General features: G+C 41.6%; 1 protein-coding gene across 3 annotated transcripts in view; it reads left to right on the forward strand.

Annotated features, from left to right (window-relative positions):
• Window positions 1–16,230, forward strand: part of ZNF385D (zinc finger protein 385D) — a 990,916-nt gene that overhangs the window by 958,238 nt on the left and 16,448 nt on the right. For all 3 annotated transcript variants that reach the window (XM_027529705.1, XM_027529707.1, XM_027529706.1), the window contains one exon: window positions 9,960–10,190. In XM_027529705.1, the coding sequence (XP_027385506.1) occupies window positions 9,960–10,190 (231 nt within the window). The remainder of the gene's footprint in view (window positions 1–9,959; window positions 10,191–16,230) is intronic.

Consider the following 16,230-nt stretch of genomic DNA (forward strand, 5'->3'; position numbering starts at 1 on the left):
TCCTGAGAGCTTCTTCAATCATTTGCTAACCTGGCAACCTGACTCTCTAGCCTTCTTCCTCCCAAATTGCTGTCAGCAATAAGAATATCCTGAATTCCTGAAAAATTTTTCTTTGAAATTAAAGCAATCTAACAGTATCTTCTCAAATCACATGATTCACGTGGTGTAGAGTCCCCATGAAATGGTCCTGGTTTCTGGAGGGAAATTCAGAAGTTGGATAAGCTATTTCTTTTAACAGGCTCTCTCTCAAATACTTTTAAGCAGAACAATTGGTGTTCTAATCTGCATCTGGTGTGCCCAACCCAAAGTGAGTTCAGCAGGTCAGTAACCAGGATCACTGAGTCTGACTCTACTGTTGTAATTGCCTCGAGCAGTCATAGATTAGGCAGCTTCGGGAAACATCTCAGAAGTTGCAGTTAGATATTTCTGGGGTTTTTTAAGTTTTTGAAATCAGTTGCCTATCTAGAATTTCTGATGAACACAAGACTCGGAAACTCTAGTTCAAATGATGTAAAGGTGGAAATAATTACTCACCTGATCCCTTGGGACATTAAGTGCTTTAATCATGTCTCTATAGGACTTCATTTAAAAAGGACAGTGGATCATTTTTATGCATGACACTTCCAAGTAGCAGACCTTTGGAGGTGTGGTAAAGTTAGAATTTGAAGTGCAAGTATTTCTCCAATATTTTCTGGAGATGTCTCCTCAACCTCTTCAATGACAGCAAATCCATTGTTCCCTCCCCTCTCATGGTATGCAGCCTGGTTGCTCTGGTCCACAAATAATGTTGTTTTTTACCTTTTAACATCCAATGAGTAACACAGGGTCTAATACAGGAGGATTCAATCAAGCCCACCCGAAAAGTTTCAGGACCAAGTCAAGAGCTCAAATGGAGACCATATACCATACAGCTCAGTGCTTACAAGATACCTCAAGCATCGCTGGCAGCCCTGTAGGCTGTATCCAAGGATTGCCCTTGTGACCTGAAAGTCAAGGGCTCTCCCCACCTGAGTCAGCTCAGCCCTGCCAAGTAGCACAGATGTGCAGGAACAGGGCAGACGCTGTCCCCTAAGTCAGCCCTTCGGGTGGCAACTGAAGGTGAAAGTCGCTTTGTCGTGTCCAACTCTTTGCAGCCCCATGGACTATAGAGTCCATGGAATTCTCCAGGCCAGAATACTGGAGTGGGTAGCCTTTCCCTTCTCCAGGGGATCTTCCCAACCCTGGAATCAAACCCAGGTCTCCCACATTGCAGGTGGATTCTCTACCTGCTGAGCCATCAGGGAAGCCCTTGGGTGGTAATTGGACCCACCCAAATCTGGGAGCCCAGTGGGGAGGCAACCTTTCTCCCCAACCTCATTTTGTGGGCTGGGGATTTCCAGCCAATCTGAAGCATTTCCTCTTCAGAGAGGGAGGCAATATCTGGGGGGACTTTTCTGTGTAGACTCACATTTGGTGACTTGACGTTATTTGGTGTTTTGAAAACAAGCCTCTTTCTCTGGTTTCCAGAGAGAGGCTGTGATCTTTTACCTCAACACACAGAACCGCACCTGCACATAGACACACGTAAGTGCATATGCACACAAAAAGCATAACGGCATATGCACACACAAACATACATGCACACACACAGACACACATGCACACACAAAACATACATGCATAGACATATGCGCACACACAAATTCTACATGTACACACATAGACACATTCACACACATAGACACACGATCATAAACCTCTACACATACGCACTCACACACACTTGGGAATTCTCTGACTCTGTACTCTGGCCTTCGGGGCACCCAGTCCAGTTCTCACTTCCCTTCCTAATTAACATTCCCATTTGCTTAGTTGGTTATCAAACTTGAAAAAAGTGTTTTTCATAAGATCAAAAAATACAAAAATAGACTTTTGTTTCAGTGGCTTGTGATATGTGGAGCCCCCAAAAGTATAGAGCCCAGTGCAGGGCCCACTCCTGCCTGTGTCTAAGAGGGCGGTGCTGCACAGATGATGGTGGTTAAATGAGGTAGAATCCAGAGGAAAGAAACAACTGCCAGTAATAATTTCTAAAAACTTGTGTGTGTGTGTGTTTTGTCACGAAACACCTTTTTATACTTCAGAATGTCAGCATATTTAAGAGGAAGCAGCTGTTCTCACTTGCTTGCAAGCCTGGTTGAGACTTAAATTCTCACAAACAAGAAGGAAATAAATTGAATATCATTCTGAGTCTTCAGTGTACCAGAAAACATGATGAGACTCTTTGGGTCATAGTATTAATTTGTCAGGGCTTCCCAGGTGGCTCAGTGGTAAAGAGTCCGCTTGCCAACGAGGGAGATATGCCTTTGATCCCTGGGTCAAGAATTATTCCTGGAGGAGGAAATGGCAACCCACTCTAGTATTCTTGCCTGGAAAGTCCCATGGATGGAGGAGCCTGGGAGGCTATGGTCCATGGGGTCGTAAATAGTCAGACATGACTGAGCAACTGAGCATGCATGCATTCATTTCTGTTACCTGGAAGGAAATTTCCATAACTTACCTCTGGTTCTCTGAGTTGGATCATGAGATCTGTAACTAGGAAAATGCTTTCCTTACCCAGACCATGTAAGTTGGCCACTCTATTTTATTATCTAGAATTCAAGTTATTTTCTGGAATCTTTTCTTATGCTTTATGAAATGTTTTAAAAGGTATTTCCAGTGTTTTATGCAAGAATGAGGGCCAAAATGGCCCACTCTGAATACTGACACGTTTCCATTCATCCTCCACGAGAGCACCATTCCACAAAGTATTAGCAATCTGTTTTGATGCCAAAGCCAAACAGTGACAGTTGCAATAATGAACATTTGCTTCAGGGCGCTGGCAGAAAACAGCACAGAAATGCAAACCCACTCCATCTCAAACCTTGCCTTCCCACTACAGCACACCCATTACTTCCGACTCCCTGTCACATGTATCGTTCCTAGAGGATCACTGGTAGAACAGTGCAAAGATATCTGAATCAGCCCCTGGGAAACATTAGGAAGAGTGAATCAGGATTCTGGTTCCACATCGTTTGGGGAAAAAAAAAGAAAAGGAAAAGTTTACAATAAGGAGGGCCTGTGGGTTACTCTTACCACTTTGCAGAAGAGATTGTTTGCAAACTGTAGGTTTTCCTTCTCTCCCCTCCCCCTAAATGGACTCCAACACCTTAATGTGTTAGCATGAACGGAGGATTGGACAAACATGATTGACTCCAGCTTGGGCCATGTTTTGTTTCTTTTGAGGTCAAATTTTTAAGATACTATCTTCCAACAATCATAATAAATCATGACCAATTGGAATAAAATGAAGGGATGTGATCAGTTCTTTTATGAAAAAAATTCAAAATTTTAGCAAAAAGAACATGTGCTTCTGAGCCAGGCTGAGTTCAAATCATTGCCCTACAGCTGGCAGCTTTGGCCTTGAGCAAGTTCCCAAAACTCCACATACCCCAATTTCTTCTCTAAGGTGGGGAGAAAGAAGGTATGCCTATATATTTTTTTTAATTAAGATATAGTTGATTTATAATAGTGTTTTAGTTTCAGGCATATATCAAAATGATTCATGTGTGTGTGTGTGTGTATTCTTTTTCAGATTCTTTTCTTTTATAAGGTTATTAGATAATATTGTGTATAATTCCCTGTGTTATACAGTAGGTCCTTGCTGGTTCTTTATTTTATACATAGCAATGTATAAATGTTAATCCTGAACTCCTAATTTACCCTCTTAGTTTTTTATGATGATTGAGTGTATTAGTATGTATAAATGCTTTAACATTGCTTCTACCATCTTTAGCTATAATTGTGTCTAGCTCATTCATTTGTTCATTTATTCATTCATTGTTTTCTTTGAATAAATATTTATTGAATGCATTTTTATGTCAAGTATAAATGCAAGGGTCTATGAATGGACAAAATGGATGGAAGAAGGGCTGGTGTATTTATTACTGTTATTTCAGATCATTATGGGATGTCTCATGAACCACATAATGGACATATATTATCCTTCCCATCTCCAGTGGCTTAGGTAGTGAAGTGAAGTGAAGTCACTCAGTCGTGTCCGACTCTTTGCGACCCCATGGACTGTAGCCTACCAGGCTCCTCTGTCCATGGGATTTTCCAGGCAATAGTCCTGGAGTGGATTGCCATTTCCTTCTCCAGGGGATCTTCCCAACCCAAGGATCAAACCCGGGTCTCCCGCATTGTAGACAGACGCTTTCCCGTCTGAGCCACCAGGGAAGGTAGAACCTAGTGCAAAACAGCAGCTCATGAAATGTTGACAGAGTGAAGTTCAAAGACATGAATCACTGCAACACAGACTAACAATTTAGACCTGAAATAAGGATTTGGAAGTGGGAGATGCAATGTCAAGTCCCAGTTTTATGGAAATTTCCTCATCTAAAAACCAAGAAAGCTGTAGCATGTAACCACCGAGATCGCTGCTGTGATTCTACAAAGTAACTGAATGATGCACTGTGTGGTGACTGGTTCTAGTTCTTTTTTATCAATAAACTTTCATTTTTAGACGAGCTTTAAATCTACAAAAGAGGTACAAGAATCCTACAGAGGCTTCCAGTATATGCTGTTAAGGTTTCCTTGTTCTTAGCATCTCCCATTATTGTGGTGCATTTGTCAAAGCTAGAGAACCATAACCAACACATTGCTTTTACTAGATGCCATACTTCCTTTGAATTTCCTAAATTTTTACCTAATGTTCCTTTTTTCTTTTTGCCCCAGGATTCCAGCCAGGACACCAGATTATATTTAGACATCCTGAGTCCTTAGACTTGTCTGGACCATGACAGTTTTTCAGATTTCTTGTTTTGGTGACCTAGACATTTTTGAGGACGCTTGATCAAGAATTGTGTAGAATGTCATTGAATTTAGGTTTGTTTATGCTTTTCCCATGGTTAGACAGGGGTTATGAGTTTGGGGAAGAAGATCACAGGGATAAGTCTCATCACATCCTAGCAAGAGTGTATGTTATTAACATGATCAATAATATAAAATTTTATTTTAATGAGTGGAAAGGTATTATGCATAACTGGTAATTTAATGTTCCATACTAAAGAAAATAGCTTTGCTATATGTCATTTTCTATGCAATGTACAGTCATATGTTGATATTCATGGGGAACTGGTTCCAGAACCCCTGTAGATACCAAAATCTATGGATGCTCAAGTGCTTATATAAAATGATGTAGCAGTTGCACATAACCTGTACATATCCTTCCATTTACTTTAAATCATCTCCAGATTACTTCTAATACCTAAAACTGTGTAACATTATGTAAATAGCTGCAAATACAATGTAAATGGTATGTAAATAATCACCTTCTCACAGCAAAATTGTGTTTTCTGGAAGTTTCTGGCATTATTTTTTAAATATTTTAAAATGGATGCAGAAACGAAGGGCCATCTAAATAAAATAGTTGGTGCCTTCATGGCTTAATCTTAAAATATATTTACCTTACTTGTTAAAAAAAGTCCTCTTTACTACTGGGAAATTAAAAGTAACTGAAAAATTCATATTGTTATACTAATTATATTAATTAATATTAATTATATTAATTAATTAATACTCCCACCTTTGTGGACTCAAGATCTATATATTAAAGTGAAAAACATGACTGTATTTCACTCAAACTAACCTTAATCTTGAGAAAATATTAATAACAGATCTTTGTTCAGCTACGTGGCCTAAAAAATGTAACAAGGTTAAGTGAAAGTGTTAGTTGTTCAGTTGAGGCCGACTCTGTGACCCAATGGATGGCATGGCTCCTCTGTCCATGGAATTCTCCTGGCAAAGATACTGGAGTAGTTTCATTTCCTTCTCCAGGGTATCTTCCCAACCCAGACATCAAGTTTGGGTCTTTTGCATTGCAGGCAGATTTTTACCATTTGAGCCACAAAGGAATTAAGTACCAGAAATTAAGTGTTTAGATCCTGATTTCCCGGAGCCTGTCTCGTGCAAGGGACTTCCCTTTCTTAAGAAACATTAACATTTTACTAAGCCCAAGCCATAGACGGTCTGGACTCTCTAACCTTTGACATTCTTGGTACAAATGTACTTTATCCTCTGGGGATAATGCCGTGCCACGTAGAGCCACCCAAAATGGACGGAGCACAGTGGAGAGTTCTGACAAAACATGGTCCACCAGAGAAGGAAATGACAAAGCACATCCACATTCCTGCCTTGAGAACCGCACGAACAGTTGATGTTGTTCAGTTGCTCAGTGGTGTCTGACTCTTTGCAACCCCATGGACTGCACATTCCAGGCTTCCCTGTCCTTCACCACCTCCCAAAGTTTGCTGAAACTCATCTCCATCGAGTCGGTGATACCATCCAAACATCTCATTTTCTGTTGTCCCCTTCTCCCGCCTTCAATCTTTCCCAGCATCAGGGTCTTTTCTAATGAGTCGACTCTTCACATCAAGTGCCAAAGTATTGGAGCTTCAGGTTCAGCATCAGTCCTTTCAAGGAATATTCACGACTGATTTCCTTTAGGCTGAACTGGTTGGATCTCCTTGCAGTCCAAGGGACTCGCAAGAGTCTTCTCCAACACCACAGTTCAAAAACATCAATGCTTTGATGCTCTCCTTTCTTTATGGTCCAACTCTCACATCCATACATGGCTACTGGAAAAACCATAGCTTTGAATAGGCAGACCTTTGTTGGCAAAGTAATAATGTCTCTGCTTTTTAATATGCTATCTAGGTTGGTCATAGCTTTCCTTCAAAGGAGCAAGTGTCTTTTAATTTCATGGCTGCAGTCACCATCTGAGGTGACTTGCGGGCCCAAGAAAATAAAGTCTGTCACTGTTTCCATTGGTTCCCCATCTATTTGCCAGAAAGTGATGGGACCGGATGCCATGATCTTCATTTTCTGAATGTTGAGCTTTAAGCCAGCTTTTTAACTCTCCTCTTTCACTTTAATCAAGAGGCTTTTTAGTTCCTCTTCACTTTCTGCCATAAGGGTGGTGTCATCTGCATATCTGAGGTTATTGATATTTCTCCCAGCAATCTTGATTCCAGCTTGTGCTTCTTCCAGTCCAGCGTTTCTCATGATGTACTCTGCATATAAGTTAAATAAGCAGGGTGACAATATACAGTCTTGACGTACTCCTTTCCCGATTTGGAACCAGTTTGTTGTTCCATGTCCAGTTCTAACTGTTGCTTCTTGACCTGCATACAGGTTTCTCAGGAGGCAGGTAAGGTGGTCTGGTGTTCCCATCTCTTTAAGAATTTTCCACGGTTTGTGATCCACGCAGTCAAAAGCTTTAGCATAGTCAGTGAAGCAGAAGTAGATTTTTTTCTGGAAATCTCTTACTTTTTCTATGATACAACGGATGTCAGCAACTTGATCTCTGGATCCTCTGCCTTTTCTAAATCCAGCTTGAACATCTGGAAGTTTGGTTCATGTACTGTTGAAGCCTAGCTTGGAGAATTTTGAGCATTACTTTGCTAGTGTGTGAGATGAGTGCAATTGTGCCATAGTTTGAACATTCTTCGGCATTGCCTTTCTTTGTGATTGGAATGAAAACTGACCTTTTCCAGTCCTGTGGCCACTGCTGAATTTTCTAAATTTGCTGGATATTGAGTGCCACACTTTAACAGGGTCATCTTTTAGGATTTGAAATTTTCTGGTATTACCTGATATTTTAATGTTGGTACCTTAGAAGACAAGACTAGTCAGGAAGTGGGCCTTTGCATGTTCAAAGTAATGCATTCTTGTGGCCAAAATTGGTGTTAGCTAATTTTATTTTTCTCTTGCTATGAGAAAAACTGGTGATGGCACTATGATTATTTTTTCTAACATGGTTATAAGATGTTCTCCATGATACTGCAGGGGACCTTAATGGCATTATGGCTGAATAAGTGGTTAAAAGTATATGAAGGGTCAGGGCAAAGGGAAGGTCCAGATAAATTGTTCTATTCAATATCCCTCAGCATCCCCTATAATGGAAAAGAATCCAGAAAAGAATATATTCACATACACACATATATAGTATGTGTGTGTGTGTATATATATATATATATATACACACACACACAATATGTATATATATTTAGCTATTATATGCCTACCTATGTGTGTATGTAGACATATAATAGCTAAATATATATACATATATGTATATTGCAGAATCACTTTGTATACACCTGAAACTTTGTAAATCAATTATAGTTCAAATTTTTTAATAAAAATTAATTAATGAAAAACAAACAGCAAGAACCCATTCATCTTCCGACTGGCTAGTGTTCCTGTGCCACATTTGGGAAAGAAGCTGACACCAGCCTTACCCACATTCCCACCTCTCTCTCCAGATCAAAGTGAAAATCCAAGTTCAAAGGCTTGTTGGTAACGGAAATTAACAAGAACTACATTTTTATGAGGAAGCCCCTCACTGCAGGTACCACTGTCCTTTATAGCCACTGCCCGCTCCATTTACCATGGGTGTTTAGGGCGGCGTTGCATAGTGAGCACGGCAACCTGTGGGAGGAGAGACAACTCCAAGGGCAGCTGTGGCTGGAGAGGCTGCCTGGGAATATTTTGAGTAGGAGGTTAAGAGTTAGCCAGCCGGGAGGCAGTGAAAAGGGATATAAAAATAGAAAGCACAGGGCCTGGAGCACATTTGCGATTCATACTGGACTTGGCAGACGTTGCTCACACCATGTTAACCAGCCTATTTGGGTTGGGAGCTGTGTCTACCCAAGTGAAGCTAAGACAAGGTAGGCTCTCTTTGGAGGTTGACCTCTCCAGATTTAGAGTCAGACTTCAGAGCCAGAAGGGTTGTAGGGTTACAGTGCATCAACGCCTTCCTGGTTATCATGCTCTTGAAAGCTGTGACATTAACATGGTGTGACCAGTCCGTGAATTCCATATGAAGAGTCACCATTGGTGTTTGAATACTTTTGTGTCACACGCTCCCTGAACTCATCCTGGTACAGGGCATATGCTTAATAAATATGCCAGATTAGAATTTGTCTTGTTTGTATATGGATGATTTTTGTATTTGTTGAACATACAGCTTTTTGTAGATAAGGCAAGAATTTTATAAACCTTTGATCTTGACAAAGCGGCGTGACATCAGGGTTCTTTACTTCCCATATATTTTACACAAGCACGCACAGGATCACAACCAACTTTTTTAAAGGGTCTTGGCTGTGATTTTATTTCATTGTATTTGTTTTTGACTGCTCTGGGTCTCTGTCGCTGCACACGGGCTTTCTCCAGCTCCAGGGAGCGGGGGCTACTCTCTGGATGCAGTCTGTGTGCTTCTCATTGCGGTGGCGTCTCTTGTTCTGGAGCACAGCCTTAGGGCGTACAGGCTTCAGTCACTGCAGGATGCAGGCTCAGCGGTCATGGCACACAGGCTTGGGTGCCGCGCGGCACGTCGGATCTTCCCAGACCAGGGATCGAACCAGCGTCCTCTGCATTGCAAGGCGGTTTCTCAACCACAGGACCACCAGGGAAGCCCTATTTTACCTATTTTGTTTTAAATTAAAGAAAGAGATGTAGAAGAAAATAGAAAGACAAGTCGTAAAGAGAAATGAACATACCTTAGACGTATTTACTCTCCATTGTATTTTTTAAAGCCATCCTAGGAGACATATACAAAGCACAGTGCACTATAAAGAATATTTAAGTAAGGCCACACATTAACAAGATAACTTTGAGCATGTTTATTTACCTCAAGAAAACATGGTAAAGCCTATTTGTATTTATTTTCAAGAATTGTCCAAATGTGTTCTATCGATAGACGCAACTGTAAGTGTGCGTCTGTGTCACTTCCTCAGGAGATGATTGCCGCGTGGTCGACAGGGGGTCGGAGCTAGTCGCTCTTCTCATTGTTACCAGAATGCAGTATCGGGGATGCGTTTTCAAATGGGGAAAGATAATGCACTGTCTTTGCCTTTTCTCCTGTGCTATTTTGACTGCAGATAGTACCACAGGGACACCAGCAATATCAACGACAACTGTGGAAATTCGCAAAAGCAGTGTTATGACAACGGAGATCACCTCTAAAGTGGAGAAGAGCCCCACCACAGCCAGTGGCAACAGCTCCTGTCCTTCCACGGAGACTGAGGAGGAAAAGGCCAAGAGGCTACTGTACTGTTCCCTCTGCAAGGTTGCTGTCAACTCCGCCTCCCAGCTGGAGGCCCACAACAGTGGTGAGATGCAGCGATTCCTTCTCTGTCTCAACAGCTCTGCAATTATGCTCCTCTGAATAGATGAGGTCTTTGCAGCAGGGGACAGAGGGGTGGCAGAAAACTGGCAATTGTTACACGGAACTCAGTAACCATTAAAAAGTAAGAATGGCAAGCAAAGTGCCATTGGCATGCGGGCAGTGGAGGGTTTCCAGGGCTCCCATGCCGTGCTGTGGATGCGTGTGTGTGTTTTATAAACACAAGGAGAGTCAGTAAAATTTAATTCTAAAGCATCAGCTTTGTGTTTATATGATTTCTAGATTGCTATGTTATTTTCATGCATTTGCTTCTAAATGAAATTTTCTAAAGTTGCACCAATAATAGAGTTGCAAAATTGGGTTGCACAATTCCATGCAATTTTGGTTAAAACCTCCTTATTATGGTTTTTACGGTAAATAATGTTGTTTGGGCTAAATTTATTTGAACCGGACAATTAAACTTAAGAAAATGCTTCCTATAGACAGAAGCAAGATAAGACATTTTACCTTATCTTGAGGTAAGATATCTATGTGAAAGATTTTACTTATTCTTTCTGACAACCTAAAGATACTATTCCCCTGCTTTGATTGAGGCTCAGAGAAGACATGTGATCAGTTAGGTAACGAGCCATTATTCAAACCCAGGTCTCTCTAACTTAAACACTAAACTTTAATATAGCAGAACTGAAAATACTGATAAGCCAGTATGGAATCCTCTTTGGATATATTTTGATTCCATCCACTTGCTCTTTCTGTATATCTGTGTTTATATATATATATATTTAAAGATGTTATATATCTCTATATAAGCCTAACTAGATATACATATATATATATATATATAATACATATATGGAGAGAGAATATATTTATATTGACTTATATAAAGATTTTATTTATTTATTTATTTATTTATGTCCTGCCTGAGATTTTAGCAAGCCCTTTGGCCCAAGATCAGCTTTTCTCTGAAAGACTGGGGTCATTCCCAGGTCTCTGTCAGCCGTTACAATAGGACAAGAATCATTTGTGAATCATACCCTGAGTTAATAGTGCAGCTGTGCACCGATGGAGTCTTTGACCAATCACTGCTGCCCAAGTAACATTCCAGTATTGACCTCAAGCCTCTAAGGGTGTAATTGCAGGTGGGGGACAATTCCTTCCACGCACACACGCCCCTCCTGCAGGCGGCATGAGTCGTAGTCAGAGAGAGTTCAGGAGGGCAGGGACTGGGACACGCAGAAGAGCATCTGGCCCCAAGTCAGAATCTAAGCCTTCAGATTTCCCCCTCTTTCCTCCTGCAAAGATGTGTTTCCTGGGTGCATGGTCATGGAAGAGAGTGGATATCATTGGATGTCCTTTCAGTGCTCGAGAATTCTTGGTCATTCCCCATCATGACAGAGAAACATTCATTTTGAGGGGAGGCCCATTTTGATAGATAAACAAACCATAGCCTTGGAGGCTGCAGTTAATTTATTAAGAATTTGGATGTCCTTCCTGAATTCTGATCAGAGATGTCTGATTAAGAACAAAGAAGGAATGACTTATTTGATTTAAGAGCCAAGAAGGAATGACTAATTTGATTTTATCACATCAGGTCAGCATTTTCCATATTCCAGTTCTATGGTCATTTATGGTTTGTGTGTCAGAATTGCATTTGGAGCCTTAAATATGTATGTATATGTATAAATATATATTCGTATACTTTGTATGGATAGAAAAGTATATATCTTTATATATAAATAAATTTATATTTAAGTATATTTAAATATATATGCATTTATGCTTATTTAAATATATTTCTGTATGTATTAATATATATACACCCAGGGATTCTGATTTATTGTATATCCTACTGCTGCTGCTGCTGTTTAGTCGTCCAGTCATGTCTTGACTCTTTGCAGCCCTATGGACTGTATAGCTCACCAGGTTTCTCTATCCATGAAGTTCTCTAAGCAAGAATACTGGAGTGGGTTGCCATGCCCTCCTCCAGTGGATCTTCCTGAGTCAGGGACTGGACATGGGATTCTTTACCACTTAACCACCTGGAAGGTCCATATATCCTGCAAATATATCCTATTATATATCCTAAATATATTTCCTACATCCAGGGATTTTGATTTGTTATATAGCCAGGGCCTGGGAAGCTATAGTGTTTGGGAAAAGAAAAAAAAAAAGCAAAACTGTTGCCAAGTGTTTTGCAGGCAGAGCTGAGAACTAGCGTAACCTTCTCACCTGGAGGCTTAGGAGGTGATGGGTTGTCACCCTGACTTGAGCCCCTTTCTAGGCGTGTCCCCTCTGAGGTTTCAGCCCAGGGGGACACCGTGACCCCCACGTCTCTTCCCTCTAAGGTGTTTTTCTCTCCGCATCAGACATCTCCCCGCGGGTTACGCCGAGCGGAAACCCGCGGGGGGACTGTAGACGGCGAGGCTGGACGCACGCCCCTGTCCTGTCCGGGGTGGGAGTGGTCCTCGGCGGCCTCACCATAAGATCGTTGAGCTGGGTTCTCGTTTGGGGCCACCAGAAGCAGGCGCGGAGACAGCGGTGTGAGGGTCCCTGGGCTTTGGGGGGTTATCGCGGTGGGAGAAGGAGACAGGAAGCGAAGGCCCCCAGGACAGGCCGCGTCACCTCGCCAGCCGCTGACGAGGGCCAAAGGAGCTCACCTGCACAGACAGAGCGCCTGGCCCGTCCCTCACAGGCCGGACCTGCGAGGGCCGCACAGAGCAGCAGAACTGAGTCTCCTCAAGTTTGGGGCATAGTTGTTTACAATGCTGTGTCCGTTTCTGCTGCACAGCAAAGTGAACCAGCCACCTGTATACACGGGTCCCCGCCCTCGTGAGCCCCGCCCCACGGCCTCCAAGCCCCACCCCTGCAGGCCATGGAGCTCTGAGCTGAGCTCCTGTGCTGTGTAACAGCCTCCCACGAGCTGTGTGACACGATAGTGTGCGTGTGTCAGCCCCAGGCTCCCATTCACCCCTCCTCCCCGCTTCCCATGCGCACGTCCTCTCTGCGTCTGCAACTCGACTCCTGCCCTGCAGATTCGCTCATCAGTATCACCGTTCCAGACTCCACATATATGCATTAGTATACTCTGTTTTCCCCTCTTTCTGACTTACTTCACTCTGTGTGACAGAGTCTCCGTCCATCCACCTTTATGATCACATTGCTCTCCTTGTCCATTTACAATCTGTTGTTTACATTAAAAAAGGTCGTACTACAGGCGCATGAATTCCAGCCTTTGTGAGCTCAGAGGATTTTGAACTACTCTGAAATGACTAGTGAAACTAAAGCTTGTAGTCGGATTTGTGTGTTTCTGGGGATGGCTGCATAATAGAGAGTTCGACAGATGGAGCAGATGGTTTGCTAATTTAATAAATACTAGATCTCATCAGAACTACATCCATTGTTTAGAATATAGACCAGTAAAATGGTTGTCAGAGAGGATTCTGCGCACTGACACTATTTAGAGTTGTCGGTCCATGATGCTAGTGGAAAGCAGGACCCGTTTGATAGCAAGCAGTCCGCTGAATCCCTGTTTTCTAGTTCTCTTAAAGGACCACCTTGCCAGCTGCACTCAGAGCAGACCACAATCATGCCTACCACTGCTTCCATCAATAGATCTTTAAAAGACTTCTCCAATTTCTTCTTAGATCCGGATTTTATTAATAGGAAAACACCGATAAAGACTTGGCTGTGTTTTTCAGGGAACCAGGTTTGAATATCAGTTGTCATCGGAAGCAATCCGGCTGCAGAATGGGGAGATGTGTCTTTTGCATTTGCATTGTAATTCTAAGAGTTTTCTTTTTTATCCCTTTGGAAACATGTCGTAGACATGAGCTAAGGCCTCTGACACTGAGCGGAGAGTTATGCACTTATGGGCTGTTTACGGGAAGTCAACCACCTTCAAGACATGTTTTACTGTTAATCTTGGAAAACGCCTTCTTCTTTTTAAAATTTTATTGGAGAATAGGTGATTTGCAATGTTGTATTAGTTTCATATGTACGACAAAGTGATTCGGTTATATGTATATTCGTTCTTCTTCAGATTCTTTTTTCGTATAGGTTATTATAGATATTGAGTGGGCTTCCTTGGTGGCTCAGACAAAAGAATTTACCTGCAATAAGGAGACCTGGGTTCGATCCCTGGGTTGGGAAGATCCCCTGGAGAAGGGAATGGCTACCCACTCCAGTATTCTTGCCTGGAGAATTCCATGGACAGAGGAGCCTGGCAAATTACAGTCCATGGGGTCACAAAGAGTCAAATATGACTGAGAGACTAACATACACACACAGAATATTGAGTAGAGTTCCTTGTGCTGTAACATAGGTCCCTGCTGTTTTCCTGCTCTAATCACAGCCTCCTGATTTGCGCCCCGCCCGCCCCCCCCCACTCTTGTTTCCCCTTTGGTGACTGTACATTTCTTTCTGAAGTCTGTGAGTCTGTTTCTGTTTTGTAAATACGTTCATCTGTATTATTTTTTAAGATTCCACATATAAGTGATATCATGTATTTCTTTATCTGTCTGACTCACATCACTTAGTATTATAATTAATTTCTAGGGACGTCTATGTTGCTGCAAATGGCATTATTCAGTCTTTTTTTGGCTGAGCAGTTCTCCATTGCATATGGGCATTACTCGTCTTCATCTACTCATCTGTTGATGGGCATTTAGGCTAGTTTCCACATTTTGGCTGGAAAATGGATTCTTAATCATAAATATTGGGAAAACAATTTCCATTAAACACTGCCTTTGTTACGGCTTAATGGAATAGACTAGAGTGAACTAGAAGTGATCAGATTTAATTTTTACCTCAAATCTGCAGAGAACTTTTCTATGTGAACCTTGGCAAGGCAATTGTCTTTGGGGCCCTTTCTCTCTCTTTCTGTCTCTGTCCGTCTCTCTCTCTCTCTCTCTCTCTCTCTCTCTCTCTCTCTCTCTCATGGAGTTAAGAGGCCATATGCACCTTGTGAGGATGAAATATTATGACATGATTATTAGCAGAAGCACAGCAGCTGCTGTCTGCTCAGTCGCTCAGTCGTGTCTGACTCTTTGTGGCCCCATGGACTGTAGCCCTCCAGGCTCCTCTTTCCATGGAAGCTTCCAGGCAAGAATAGGGATTGGGATGTCATTTCCTATTCCAGGAGATCCTCCCAACACAGGGATGGAACCTGCATCTCTTGTGTCTCAGGCATGGCAGGCAAGTTCTTTACAACTGAGTCGCCTGGGAAGCCCCAGCTGGGTTGCTGTGTTATTTCGTGTGCTTTCTGTTTTTATTTTTCACTACAGTATAACCATTCAAAGTTAGTTATTTTTTTGGAATAGTACTGGAATATAGGATTTCTTTCTTTCGTTTTTGTTTTTTTTTTTAATTTGGGAGGAAAAGCAGTTCTCCTGAACTTGCTAGCATGATTCAAAAAACTCTAAGAATGCTTGCAACACCGTAAGAGGACATACTCTTTATAAGAGACCTTGAAGTCTCCTCTTATTTTTATGTTATGGACACAGATATTATAAAAAGATATGTTTTGTCTCTTTCTTTACAGAAATTCCCCCCAAACATCCTGCTAGGTAATGCTTTGCTTAGCCAATTTTAATGAGTTTCTGTATATAATTGAAAAAAAATCCTTTGAAATTTTATAAGCAGACTCATTACTAATTTGGCAGATTTTTCTGGTGATAACTTAAAGTGGTAACATTTGATCATTTTCACTAAGCACATTCCAGCTTTTTTGTGCCTACACAGAGCTTATTTTCCCTCACTAAGTTTTAATATAGAGAAAAGTCACTTTATCGAAAGACAGACTTGACTAAATTTTAAAATGCTTAGAGATTTCTAAATTTTTGCTTAAACATGAAAACAATGTTAAGAAGAAGAAAGAGAAGATTGACTAAAATTTATTGAGCATGTGGGCATGCCAGAAATAATACCTTAAGATAAAAAATGCATCTCCTGCAACACTTCAGTACATTGAAACCTCACAGCTAGTAGAGACAAACTCTGGCTTATACCATCTCAGAACCTGAGCT

The sequence above is a fragment of the Bos indicus x Bos taurus genome, chromosome 27 (assembly GCF_003369695.1).
Source record: "Bos indicus x Bos taurus breed Angus x Brahman F1 hybrid chromosome 27, Bos_hybrid_MaternalHap_v2.0, whole genome shotgun sequence".
Classification (NCBI taxonomy): domain Eukaryota; kingdom Metazoa; phylum Chordata; class Mammalia; order Artiodactyla; family Bovidae; genus Bos; species Bos indicus x Bos taurus.